Source organism: Brachyistius frenatus, unplaced genomic scaffold (assembly GCF_029030835.1).
Source record: "Brachyistius frenatus isolate BFR_SWC_R1_liver_20210118 unplaced genomic scaffold, ASM2903083v1 Contig_6, whole genome shotgun sequence".
Classification (NCBI taxonomy): Eukaryota; Metazoa; Chordata; class Actinopteri; family Embiotocidae; genus Brachyistius; species Brachyistius frenatus.
Window position 1 is genome coordinate 5,957,430 of NW_027210605.1, and position 13,537 is coordinate 5,970,966.

At 40.2% G+C, this 13,537-nt stretch overlaps 1 protein-coding gene across 2 annotated transcripts in view; it reads left to right on the plus strand.

Annotated features, from left to right (window-relative positions):
• Positions 1–6,399: 6,399 nt before the first annotated feature.
• Positions 6,400–13,537, plus strand: part of arhgef25a (Rho guanine nucleotide exchange factor (GEF) 25a) — a 46,380-nt gene continuing 39,242 nt past the window's right edge. For both annotated transcript variants that reach the window (XM_069688543.1, XM_069688551.1), the window contains exons 1-2: positions 6,400–7,245; positions 8,422–8,539. In XM_069688543.1, the coding sequence (XP_069544644.1) occupies positions 7,150–7,245; positions 8,422–8,539 (214 nt within the window). In that variant the 5' untranslated portion in view covers positions 6,400–7,149. The remainder of the gene's footprint in view (positions 7,246–8,421; positions 8,540–13,537) is intronic.

The following is a 13,537-nucleotide window of genomic DNA, read 5'->3' on the forward strand; positions in this document are numbered from 1 at the left end:
ACCATCATCTTACATTGGACTTCCAGTCTTCTTGTTGGCTCTTAGTAGAAATTGGTTAAGTTTCCCAAACTGACTCGAGCTCTAGCCTTCCCCCTCCCTCCATTTCTCCGACTGACCAGTTAGTTGCCTTCTTCAGGCAGGTCCCAACATAGAGTCTACTGTCCTAAGTCAGGCAACATGCTCTCTCCCTCTCATCCTGATTACAGAAGATTTAAGGATTAAGAGAAAGAAACAGACAGCAGTCAACCTTGCTCCCCTTTCAGTCTGTTGGGTTAGTGTGCTCTCTCTTTCTCTGCTCTCTCACTTGTCACCACGTCTCTCTGAGAATCTGCCTGTCCACAGCTCCCTGCTGACCATCTGTTGTGTCAGAGCAAATGTCTCTAACTGTCCAAAAAAGTGCTGTGACTGAATCATCGGAGGCTACGGCTCCCAAATCTGCTGTGCTGCTGAGGACCCCCTGCCTGAATAATTCCTGTGTGTCTTGGTGATTGGAGATGGAGTCTTGGGTCTGTTTTCCCATGAAAATCAATTTGCTGGGACAGCAAACTAAACCCTGCTGTTTCTCTTAGCCAGGGGGGCTTGGTAGTGATTATTCCCATGGCGGGGATGACACACACAGACATGCTCACTCAAACACAAACACTCAAACACAAGACACAAAGCACACACAAACACAAAGTTATTGTGCATGGACACAGATGTTGTAAAAGTGGAAGCAAGCAAATTGGAGCAAAGAATTAAAAAAAACCAAAGTGTATTTAGAAAGTTTTTCGTTGCCCTACATTATAGTTTGTGTTGAACACATGCAAGGGGAGTTTCAGTACCGACATACTCATCTATTTTTGTTTATTTCTATTTTTGACTTGGTTACTCGGCTAACGTAGTCATAATTCTGAAAAGTAATCTTATTATTAATGACAAGAAACCTGGCTTTCCCTTTACTCCCTTAGTTGAGTTAAGGGTTAAGTTTGAACTATGACCCAAACCTTTCTGTTAATGGGGCTGAATCTCATATGTGGACAGGAATATCGTGTTAACTGGTTTATTCATGGCATCAGTGACTGCGTCACGTGGCACCAAAGGTGCATGTCGACAGATTAACCCTCATATTGATTTGGCGTGAGGCCAAGCTGTGACTTTGTGCACATGACTGTAGGCTGTGTTATGCAACAGCTCCTTTCCTGTAGAGTGATGCAGGCTACCACCATCTGATCAAAATGGGAAATGCAGTGCTTGAACACAAGCTTTGTTTACGTGGTGTTGTTCAACAAGATATTCAGACAGCTCTGGAAATGGAGCCATACTATTAATCCTTGCTGTAGTTCACAGCTGCTGTCTATATCACCTCCAAATATATAAATAAACTTACAACAAGGCACATGTTGTTTGCTTTGAACTTATTCTACTTTCAACAAATTGTTATAAAATATTCTCTGTTCCAGCATTATTATTGAGCCACATTATTTCAATATCAGATGTTCCTCACTTCAGAGCCCCGTCTCGACTGAGTAAAGCCAGTTTCATGAATTGGACACTCATTCAAAAGCTCTTTTGATCCTGAGAATTAAAGTTGCTTATGTGCTCCGAAGAGTTAACAAACAGAGACATGTTGTTGATAGCAGCTTGCTGAATCTGACAAACCTCCAACAACATAATCCTACTAAATCCCATCAAATGACCCAGCAATTACTTATCAGAAGCTGCCTCTTCGGCCATGAACAATTAAATCAGACCTAGTACATGACTCTAGCTTGACCCGTTACTCAAAAGGTGCTATGTTTAGACACAAGCTTGACACAGGAAAGGTACAAAAAAAAAGGGCCATCGCTGTGGGGCAAAGATTGTAGTTTGAGAGACCAAAACAAAAGTGAAATTGACAGGAAATAATCCAGAGGAAGGGGAAGTCTGTTTGGCATGACAGGGCAGGGTAGTGATTGAGTGTGTTTTGCTTTTTTATCCTTTTGCATATACAATAATGTTGCTGCTTTACCAGATGAGGGCAGCATAGCACATACAGTAAACTTTGTGTGTATCTCAAGGCGCAAAGGCACTCCTCTGGTTTCTTTAAGAAAATCCAGCAGATTTTACAAATCGTTACGAATCTGATGCATGAGTTGAAGAACATTTTGTTCTGATTCCCACCACCTGATAATACTCAGACTTTCCTTTTAGGGTCAGAGTTATTTCTATTCTGAAAATTCCTCACAGAGTCATTCACTCATCATTCCTGCAAAAGGCTGTCCAACTTCTCCCCAGACAGCCAGTACCGGGGAGAAGTCAGTGGTAGAGCAAAAGAACTTGGAAAGAGGCTTGAGATGCAATGAACTAAGTTTAGCCAGCTTAGTGACTGATTCTGAAGACAGCCATGTGGTCAGCTAATATTAGGTTGTTGGCAGTGTCTCCAGGTCTGGTCTGACCAGCACTTTCCTCAGTCACCCTCTGTCAGCTTTTGTTATATTATTTCTATCTATGTGGCTAAATACAGAGCAACTCCTGTGCTTCTTGTTTTAAAGCATCCAAAAACCTCCTGGAATCAGGTGAATGAAAAAAAGCAAGGAAGGAAACAGAGCTGAACTTGTTTATGCAAGGCAAAGAGGAGGATTTTGGCTGATTTGGGGAAAGTTATTATAATAGGAAGTGGAAGTGGAAGGGTGGGTGAATAAGCCAACAAATGGCACATTTGAGTAAGATAATTTTTTTCAGAGCAGAAGTACAAAGACCAAAAATGAAACTTCATGTGGGTTAGGTTAGGGTTGGGGTAGTTCGGTTTAAGGAAACATATATAATTACAATGTGAGGTATGAAAATGTAAACAGTACAGCTCCCTTAATATATTCTTCTTTTCTCTGAGCTTTATTTTACCAATTGAATTAAAAATGTAAAGCCATTTTCAATGAGAAAACAAATATTTAATCTTTTGATTAGATCGAAAACACTTAAATGCATTTGTAATATTTACTATCAGTATAGAAAAGGCATGCGGTGAATATAATATAATGTCAAGATAAAAAATATCTGTATAGACACAGACCTGACAATTGGGAAATATGCTCGCCTGTCTGACAGTGACTGGAGATTGAAGTGATGATATAATTTGCAAACTTTTCAATGCCAAAAGTTGTTAGATGTCAATCTAACAGTATTATAGTCTGTATTTAAAGTTCCCACATTTCCCACGTTTCTGGTGTTTTATTTGCAGTCTTGATATCCATATGAAGGTATATTGTGGTTTTAAGTTCTAAAAAAAAATCTCAATGTTGTACATCGACACAAGCTACACTACAAGCTTGTCTGTGGAGCTTTTCCAACAACAGGCTGTTTTTTGTTTGTGTCCTTAAAGCTCATTGAGATCAATGACTTTCTCTTCTGATTGGCTCACTCTTTTCTGAGTGACGCCAGCCAGGCCAATCACATCTGTTCTGTGGTCTTGTAGCTTGCTGGCTCCACTTGACAGAATGACTGCTCTATGTTTTCTTTCACATAAAAGGTTGGACAGTAGGCTGTGACTTAATGACATGAGGATGAGTTTGTGACATCACAAAATTACAGAAGTTGAAACGGCACAGTCCAGAATATGGGCTCAGGTGTATAGGCTCCACTTTGAGCTGTCCTGGTTTATAGAAACTCATTCTGATGTGTCCACAGGCAGTCTTGACCTTGCGATATATGGGTAGTGTAATGTGGAAACTTTGTATTAATACAGTTATTGAAAGTGATTGTAGCTTTTTCCAACTCCATATTTACCATTCCCTTGTGTTCTTACATATTTACTTTGATGGTTCCGGTAATTTATCTTAGTCTTCAGTGCTGCCACAGATGAATCCATCCCAGCCCTTATGAAGTTGTTATTTTTTTTGCAAGATCCCAACTCCTTTACTTTAAAGATAATATGAAATCTAGAAAACAGAATGGCACATAAAACTCTCTTTCTCTTTCTCTTTCTGTGCGTGTGTGTGGGTGCAGTGGTGGGAGGGACAGGGGGTCTTTGAAAGATAGGCATATTGTTCTCACTAAATATTAGATAGTATTTTTGCTTAAAATTGTCCTCCCTGAATATGACCTAAAACATATTATATTGTAACACAAGTCCTAAAAGTATAGAGAACCCAATTAAAGAAATGAGATAAACATATTATTCTTGTAGTTAATTGAGGAAAATTATCCAGTTTTACACATTTGTGAGTGTCAAAAGTATGTGAGCCTCCAGAATTGGCAGTTAATGTGAAGGTGATATTCAATCAGGTGTTGTCAGTCAGTGTGTTCACAGTCAGGTGTGAGTGGGCGCCCTGTTTTATTTAAATAACAGGGATCTGTCAAAGTCTGAGCTTCACAACATGTTTGAGAAGGGAACAAAAACAAAGGAGATTCCTCAGAAGCTCAGAAAAACAGCTGTTGATGTTTATCAGTCTGGAAAAAGAGTTTGGACTGCATCAATCCACAGTCAGACAGATTTGGTACAAATGGAGGAAATTCAAGTCCATTGTTACCCTACCCAGGAGTGGCTGACTTACAAGGATCAATCCAAAAACAGAAGCAGGGCACAAAGGAAGCCCGGGGAACTTCTGAGCAACCAAAGCTCTCCCTTGCGTTGGATATTGTTAATGTTCATGAGTCCTCCACCAGAAGAACACTGAACAACAATTGTGTGAACGACAGGGTTGCAAGGAGAAACCCATTGCTCTCCAAAAAGAACATTGCTCTCCGTCTGCATTTTGTAAAAATCATGTGGACAAACCAGAAGGCTGTTGGAAAATGTTTTGCGGCGGATGAGACAAAAATAGCTCTTTTTGGCTTAAATGAGAAGAGTTATGTTTGGAGAAAGGAAAACACTGCATTCCAGTATATAAGAGGTAGTAAATTCCTATTTGGTGCCACTTCTGAAATTTACAGTTTTAAACATTTTGTGGGACACTCATGCTTGGGCATCTTTTTTATTTTTTATTTTCTCCTGTTTGCCCACAGAAACCTTATGGAAGTTTTAATTTTTTTTTTTTTTTATAAGTTATTCACATCAAAGACTGTTCATGTCATTAAAAAAATAATGTGGATGGATTTATTTTTTTTTTTTTAATTTTTTTTTATCAGTGGAGGTATACCAGGCTGAGTAAAAACTGCTAAAAATATTTCTCTGGATTCACACTGTTCACAACAGGCCATAAAGGAGACGTGTGGGTCATTTCACAGCAGAAATGTTGACTTGCGCAGGTGTTACATTAACAACGTCTCTTCTTTAATCAAGTGTCCCAGTACGCCATGACTGTGTGATAGTCAGCCAACATACAAAATACCAGGAACTTGAAACTAAAGCAGGTAAACAGCACTCAGCTGTCATTTGGCCATTGTGCTTGGATATGTTCTGTGTTTCTCTGAGTTTAATCTGAATTGAATAATTTTACTAGTTTTTCTTTAAACTGTCAAACTGCAAGCCTATATTGCAGTTTACATCGACAACATCTGAGAATGATTAGCAGCTATGTTCAGGTTTTGTCCAAAGTTCTACATTGTATCTTACATGAATTATCATTTCATCCTCAAGAATTTTAGAATAATCAAAAAATATTCAAGACAATAGATTATGTTTACAGCAAAGACATCAGCGTACTTTTAATCTGGGCAAGTTGTCTTCAGATTTCAGACACATCTGTAACAGCCTGGCATGTTTTAGACTTGAGGTCTAAAAGGATTACCGGTAGTACCAATGAAAATAGGAATTTAGTATTTATTAGTAATAAAATCAACATTAAACTTCTAATAACATCCATTTAATCTATCCAGCTGCTTTATTTTCTTCAGTTTACAGACAGCTGAGCGCCGTACTCAGGGCCCGTTTGTTATGGGTTGTGGGTTACCAGGTTGCAGTGGCATTTAGGTTGAAATTGTAGATAGTGTGTGGCTTGTGTGTAGTGCAGACTAGCCTCTAAAAAAAATGCATATAGAAAGCAAGCAGGGCAGGAAGTGTAATTAATGTGTTTCTCTTGGGAGAACACTATTAAATGCTCCAATGACAAATACAAGTATCAGAGTAATTGACATTTCGATTACATGACCATTAAAGCTGAATGAGGTTTGATAGGGTGTTCTCCAATGAAAATTAAATATTTGCGAGACGCACACAGTCGTATTTGTGTCACAAGCGCTCTACATGGCCTGTAGCAGCAGGCTGTCAGTGAATAATGTTACAAGCCTTCCAATTTTAATGGCAAATAATCTTTCCAGTAGCCACAAACAAAGAATGCCGATGTGTTTAATGAGTACTTCAGCAGTTGCAAAGGTTGAGCAAGATGTGTGTGTGCAACCGGTGACAGACTCTTAAATAGTTAAGCTTCATGGGCTGTGTGTTCATGCCTTATTTGGGGCTGCCCTACTGCTCAAGAGTTCACACAATCCCTGTGTCACTGCCTGAGACTTGGGCAAAGATGAAGAGAGAGTGCAGGGTGCCACGATAGTTTCAAGAAAGACCTGAAGAAAGAAGTGAAGGACTGAAACCGAGACTGAAAAATATCCTGGTAGTGAAGACAAAGAGGACAAACGGAAAGAAGAGAAAGAATGACAGAAAGAGGTGAGGTTTTGGGCAGGGGGTGGTGATCTTCTATAGCCAATGAAGAACAAGAAAGGAGGATTTCAGGGAGGGTGATGTACTCAGTCACCACTCTCTATCTGAGCATTCAGAGAAGACAGAAGAAGACCAACTTCAAAGAGAAATACTTCCGCACTGACAAATCTCATCATTTAGAAGAATGACGAAAAAGAAAACAGCTGACTCAGATGGAGGCCCGAGAAAATTTTCCACCTGTGTTTCCAGGAGGAGCTTCTATTGACACCACAAAGTAGACGTCCACTGGACCAAGCCAGAAAGACACTTGCAGGCAGCTCACCTATACGTACTGGCAGAGACCAGGTCTGAGTGCATGCTTCCAGATCCAGACAGACACAAGCCTTCCTCCTCCTGGACCCATTCATGCGAGAGGTTTCCGGTGGGTCAGGGTAGGACGAGGTGGGCTCAGCTCCAACCTGCGGCTGAGTGGACGGTGAAGGAGCAGAAAACAGGAGGACAAGTGAAACAGAGCACACAGAGAAACATTGGAGATCAAAGTTTGGAACAGCAGAGGAGACTAACGTGAAGGAAATATTTGTTTGGTGTTGGGGAGAATGAAGGCTCTACAGAAGAATCAGGGACGCACAGACCAGATGTTGGGAGCCATGGCTGATGTGCTTACTTCCGTGGCCATGCCCAATCAACAGTGGGTGAGTTAAACTGCTGGCTCTGTTGAGATCTGTTTGTGTAATCACTGTCTGCTTCTATGGAAGCCCAAAATAAAAGTGAAAGCACATGTGGAGGTACCTTTCACGGTGTGTCGAGGATGACGTCCAACTTAACTCTGACTCACATCATCACATACCGAGTTTATTCTGTGTCCTCACTATAGCTTGGTCATAACCCTAAAATGGTCAAAGCCGATGAGCAGAAGGAGAGAGAGGAGGAAGAGAAAGGGATGAAGGGTCTCCTAGTCTCTGTTCAGTGCTTGGGAGGAATCTCAGATGACTCAGAGGAACAAGAAGCAGAGTAGTGGTGATTAAAACATCTGACCATAAACAAAGTCATGCAGGTCTAAATGCCTCACTGCAACTGTGAAAATGTATTCTTTTCCCTCCTCCCCTTTTATTTTCCCTACCTTTCTTCTCTCCTTTTCACAAAAATGCAGGCACCATTACAATGAGAAAGTTTACAGAAAACATTGCAGGTCATTTGGTTTTACAAACTGATGTGTTTTCAGGAATTTTTGCAATGGAAGCCACATCAACTTCAGCTCGTTTTCAACCTTTCAACAATACTATTTTAATATTCCAATTCAAACTCTCATTATCTAAACCAATATAGTGTTTACCCTGAAATGATAAACTAATTATATGTGATGAACCTGATTGGACAACACAGTGTAGATTTAGACACACATTTGGAAATCCAGATGCAGATGTCAGAGTGTACCAGAAGGTCCATCGGAATTCTCTTTGAGTATCTCTTTTCTCTTTGAACAAATGTTTATCTTGATAAATCATTTCCTCCATGGCAGAGTGTGGTAAAAGCCACAACGGTGAATCTAATCTCAGTGCAGGGGAACCTAACTTGCCTCTAGTAAGCTCTTCTTTAGAGCTGATGGGCATTAAATGCAGATTCAAACTGCTTTCTGAGAAGAAGCTCTTATCCGAGCTCTGTGCAAAACTAGGACCTCGTTTCCACTGCATTCTTGCTCAGTGTGTAATGGAGGAAAAGATGAAAAAGATACAGGGACTGGTGGAAAACAAAATCGGTCACTTGTATAATGTTTTGTGGTTATGACCATAAGTACTCTGTACAATCTTACAATCACTTCCTCCTTGAGAGCAGGACTCCAGTGCTGACAAAGGCATCTCTGTGTGTAGCTCTCAGAGGGAGGCGAGGCAGACCTCCCATCAAGCGAGGAGGAAAAAGGGCCTGTCCTGGGCGAGTGGGAGCAGCAGGCCACTACCACAGAAAACCCAGAGCAGAGAAACAGAACAGGTAAGACTTGAAAGAGCTGCACTGAGTGTGACAGACCACTTTGTGAACCCAAATTGGCTATGTTATCCAAACATTGACACTCACCAAACCAGTCCGAGCTGGGAGCCTCAACGAAACACAAACGTCCAGACTCAGCTTTGATTCTTTGCATGAAACGTCTCTGATTTCTGAGCAGGAACATCTAAAACCGCCTCCTCAGACACACAGTCATGTTTAACGAAATCTGCAGGCTGCAGTTTGTGTTGCTGTCAACATAGATGCAATATTGATAAGTTGATCAAGATTCATGACAACAAACAAATCTCAAATCTATAGCTGTGAGCATGCGGCATGAGCTACTGCCCACTTCTTTGTTTTCAGTTCAGTCTGTTCTTGCATTTTGGCCACATGTGAATCAGAACAGGCCCATCTGCCATACCTGATGGTGGTCATTAGGCAGTAATAACTTCAGCGAAAGTATCGGATTGGAATCACCTGAGTGCTAGTGGTTTACTCTTATTAAACTCCAACCTCTGTTTCCTCTATTAGCACTGATAGCAGTAAATTGCTTGGCTGTAATGTACCATAGATAAGTATGTGAGAGAGAGAAAGAGTTCTTGTGTGAATGCATATACACAAGCAATACTTTCCAGATGGGGCAAGAAAACATGCTCAGCTGCCTCCCTTCCCCTTCTGCCCCGTTGCTGCCGGTTGAACTTATCCTGATTTTGCTGTGAAAGGCTTGCGTGCGTTGCCATTTTCCTTGAGTGGAATGGAACAAAAGGAGCTTTGTAGCTGGATCTGGGTTAGGGTTAGAGAGAGTGTGTGTGTATATATGGGAGGTTTGGTGGTGTGTACCATATGGCGGGACTACTTACTGTTGTGCAGAACAGTATATGGCTCACAGAAGGGGTGTGAGTGGGGCCAGAGGAAGCTGTCATCGAAACTTATCTGCAATGGTCTTGCTCCAATGGGGTATGCTGGTGAAGTTAATGCAGCCAAATATTATTTTAGGTCACAGCTCAGAGCTCAGACAGCAAAATACAAAAAACAAAGAAATGCATTATTCGGGGCCATGTAGGAGGATGATGACCGAATAGGAGATTGTTTATTTCAGCCCCAGACAACCTCCTCTGCTCAATTGTTTTTGCGCCGCCCAATTTCCTATGGATGGGAAATTGGATGGAAAATGAAATATCTGAACCACAACAAGATACAGACTTGTTTGTAACCCAGGTTGGGCAGTAGGTATTTTCATTTATCAGCCATCCATGTCATCAAACCATGACAAAATTCCCATGAAGAATGGTTCATCATTTATGTTTACCATTTGTTCAGTGAACATTCTGTAGCTTTTAAAAAAATTTTTTTTTTTAAATGTGATTTTTAAAAAGAAGCAGTTCTAATAGGTAATTTTAAACATTTTAGTAGATATTAGATTTCATCCGTATTTATTGTTGTTATTGCATTGTCTATATCATTCACATAGGGTGTAGTTATTGTGTGTATCGCCCATCTGCTGCCCAGAGTTGGCAGTGCAGAGAACATATAAAAACACAAGAGTTTTTAGTTAGTTTGTCATCTTTACATAGTATCACTTTTTTTTTTCTAGATATTTAATGACCAATAGGCTTTTATAATCTTGGCATTAATGTGCCATTTAGAAGCTTGGTTGAGCTAGAAGTTAAACTCCAAACTTCTAAAACATTTTTGTTTGATCACTTAAATGTACATTTTTACTGTTAAAGACTTGAACGCATTTTAATATTTCATTTGTCTCTTTAACTGGATTTAACTTTTTTTTTTGTTCCATAATATAATGTACCTAAGGCTTCATTCCATGTTTAGGGGTAGTTATACAGTCCTTATTATATCTAACTTAATACATATAATAAGTAAACCTTCAAACATGTAGAACTGTATACATGTGAAGGGAAAGAAGACGGGCCTCTGCTTTCTTTTAAAGACATGGTTCATAGGGCCATAGGGCCATCTGGTATGGTTTAGAAACAAGATTTCTGCTAGTGGCTTCCCATCTTCAATTGTAGCTTACTTTGCTCTTCTTTTCTCTGTCTTAGAAATGAATTATACTACAGTTTGACTTAGTCTTTTCCTCTGATCAGTTGCTTTTCTCTCTCTTCTCCACCTTGTTCTTCTCCAAACCATGAGTGTCGCTTGTTTTATCTTGAGTCAAGGCAATGTCCATAGCATTGGGATTTCAAACCTGGCTGGCCTCTCGTTTGAGTACACATATTTGCTGGTCATTTTCTGATAAATCTCATCAGTTTTTGCTCTGCTGCTTGGCTCTTTAGACTCCCAGCCCTATAGCTCATATTGTCACTCTCCCCAGACCAAGTTATTCAACTGAAATGCAATAAATTGGAAAACTGATATTCTGTTATAAATACAAAAACAAACATTTATTGTACAGTGGTATGAAAACACTTACTTAATAATTTCTGTGCTACAAATTTTTCTTTGGAAATACACAAGACTTGCACTTATTATCTAATACTTTTAGTGATATCATTTTATGTTTTTCTTCTGATTTTCACACTTTTCAACCAATGTAAAAATTATGAAGTTATCTAATTCCTTATTTGTATATAGAAATCAAAACAAACGACTGAAGAGAACTTGCAGAGAGAAATACCAGCAGAAATAATGTTTTTCAGGAGGATTATGTACCCAGTTTGGCATCCAGCACCTCATTAGAGCATTAATTAAATCCTTAACCATTTTCATAATTAGTTGTGAGGTAAACTGCAGAAAATCCCCTGCTTTGTCCAAATAGGGTTTTGTGAGAAACTGGGAAAGTGCCCCATCCAAGGAGACCAGCTGATCTCCAAAGACCCTGGGACTGAACTTTCTCTACGTGTGTGTGTGTGTGTGTGTGCGTATGTGTGCGCGTGCTTACGCGTGTGCGTACGTGACCTTAATGGTGCAGAAATCAAACTGATGCTGCAACATATTGTGTTGTAAGGACCTTAGATGAAATAGCATTACTTTACACAGGAGAATAGCATAATTATGTGTTTATTTACACAATTCTAATGTTTTGCCCATACTCTATTGAAATGCAGAATTGCTGCTCGTGTCCTCAAATATAATTGCAATATAATTATAGTTATTACACTACAGATACGTTTAATTGGTAAATGTAAGTAGTGCAACTGTACCAACAAAATAACGATGTTTCTCTTGTGTATGACCAACCTAAAATGTGGTCAAATCTGTGACGTCAGCCTTGGGTTTGTGAACTGCCAGAAGTGACCATGTTTGGACGAGCTGGGAAGGAGCGAGGTGTGGATCTGACTCATAGATCTGACTTTGAACCAAGCAGCAACCAACAGTGACGTTACTCATTGGTTTCTGAATGGCTGTCATGAAGCCTCAAGTTCAGATGTTGGCCGGCACCATCTTGCTAGTTGGGAGCGGTTTGGAGCCAGGAGTGACCGTATTTGGACCTGAACCTGCTAACCTATACCATAAACCTGACTGTATGGCATGTCAATAACTAGGCAAGCCCTTAAACATAACTCACTTAGAGGCCTAATATCTAATTGATTATGGAATTATTTTCAGACATGCCTCCAGAACACTGATCAGAAAAAGCAAATTTAGCCAATGACATCATAATGACTTGTGTAAAGTGGTATTGCAAAATAAGGCACTTCTACATTAGCTTCACTTTTCAAAATACAGTATATGCTTGAGATATATGCAGACATCTTCTCATATAGATTTAAGCTGTTATCATATTTGGTTTTGCACACTTGTTGACAGTGGAAACAATATGTGTGTGGTAGAGGGGCATGGTTTGGCTCAGCTGGAGGAGGGACTGATTGGGGGAGTGGTTCAGGGGGTGCCTGGAAGAGGCTTAATTAGCACAGCTGCAGTGAATCACTGATTGTCTCTCTTCACATAAAAGCCCCGAGGAGGTCACCGGACATCTCTCACTCCTGGGGACACTGAGCAGCAGGCTGGCTGCGGACAGAACATATGGCAAGTGCTCTAATGGCCGGCAGGAGAGCACAAGGAATGCAAGACATTGTTTGTGTGGAATAAACATGTTGGCAAACTTTACTTTGGCTGGTTGTTGTGCGTTCAGGCCGAAAGAACCCTTGGTGACGGCAAGATGTCTGTCACAATGTGAACATGACATTTACGTATCACCTTTTGAGTGTTTTGAACCTTTTACAATCTATTGCTTATTTGCATATTGAGCAGATGCAACAATTTATGCCTGGTGAATTTAGATTAATTCCAATATTCACTTAGCCTGGCTCCGCCCAACTATTTCTCACAGCCTTAGTCTTACCTGTGATGATAAGGTTTGCTCTAAATGGTAATTGTTTAAAGGCTCCTCCAATAGTTAAAAAATTTACCTTAGGGCTACACCCCTTAGAATACAACAACTGGAAACAATCCTGAATGGAGCCTGGTCAGACCCATATATTCATACAGTGAAATTATGTCTGGTAATACCAGGCCAGTATTCACTTTCTGTTAGCTATGTATTTGTCTCTACCAATTCTTCAAAGAAATATGTGTCTTTTTAGCTGCTAAACAGAAACAGCTAGTCCCCAACTGGCTGCTGTTTGGTATAGAGAAGGTAGTGTGCAGTGAGTTATAACTTTCTCACTGAAAACTGCTGCCCGCTGTGGCTGAGAGTAATGTAATGTAAATATTGAGAGTGACTCAAAACAGTTAAGTTGCAGGCCAGACAGCGAAACAATGTGCTGAAGCCAGCTATAAAGCTCTGAAAAGCCATTGGGAGCTGCGGATTGAAGTGATGATCCTCTGTAGATTCATCTCTACAGGCATTGTTACTCCATTGTCTTTCAATAAATTGTTGTTACAAAAATATCAGTTATAGCTGCTTTTAATAACTGAGGATTACAGGTCTATCAGAAGGTCTATGCTTACGAGGGCTGTCCTGGGGGTATGACTGTGGGATGGAAGAGTGCCACCTTTCACCCTGTGAATTGTCATCTTTCGTAAATAACAATGTGTCTA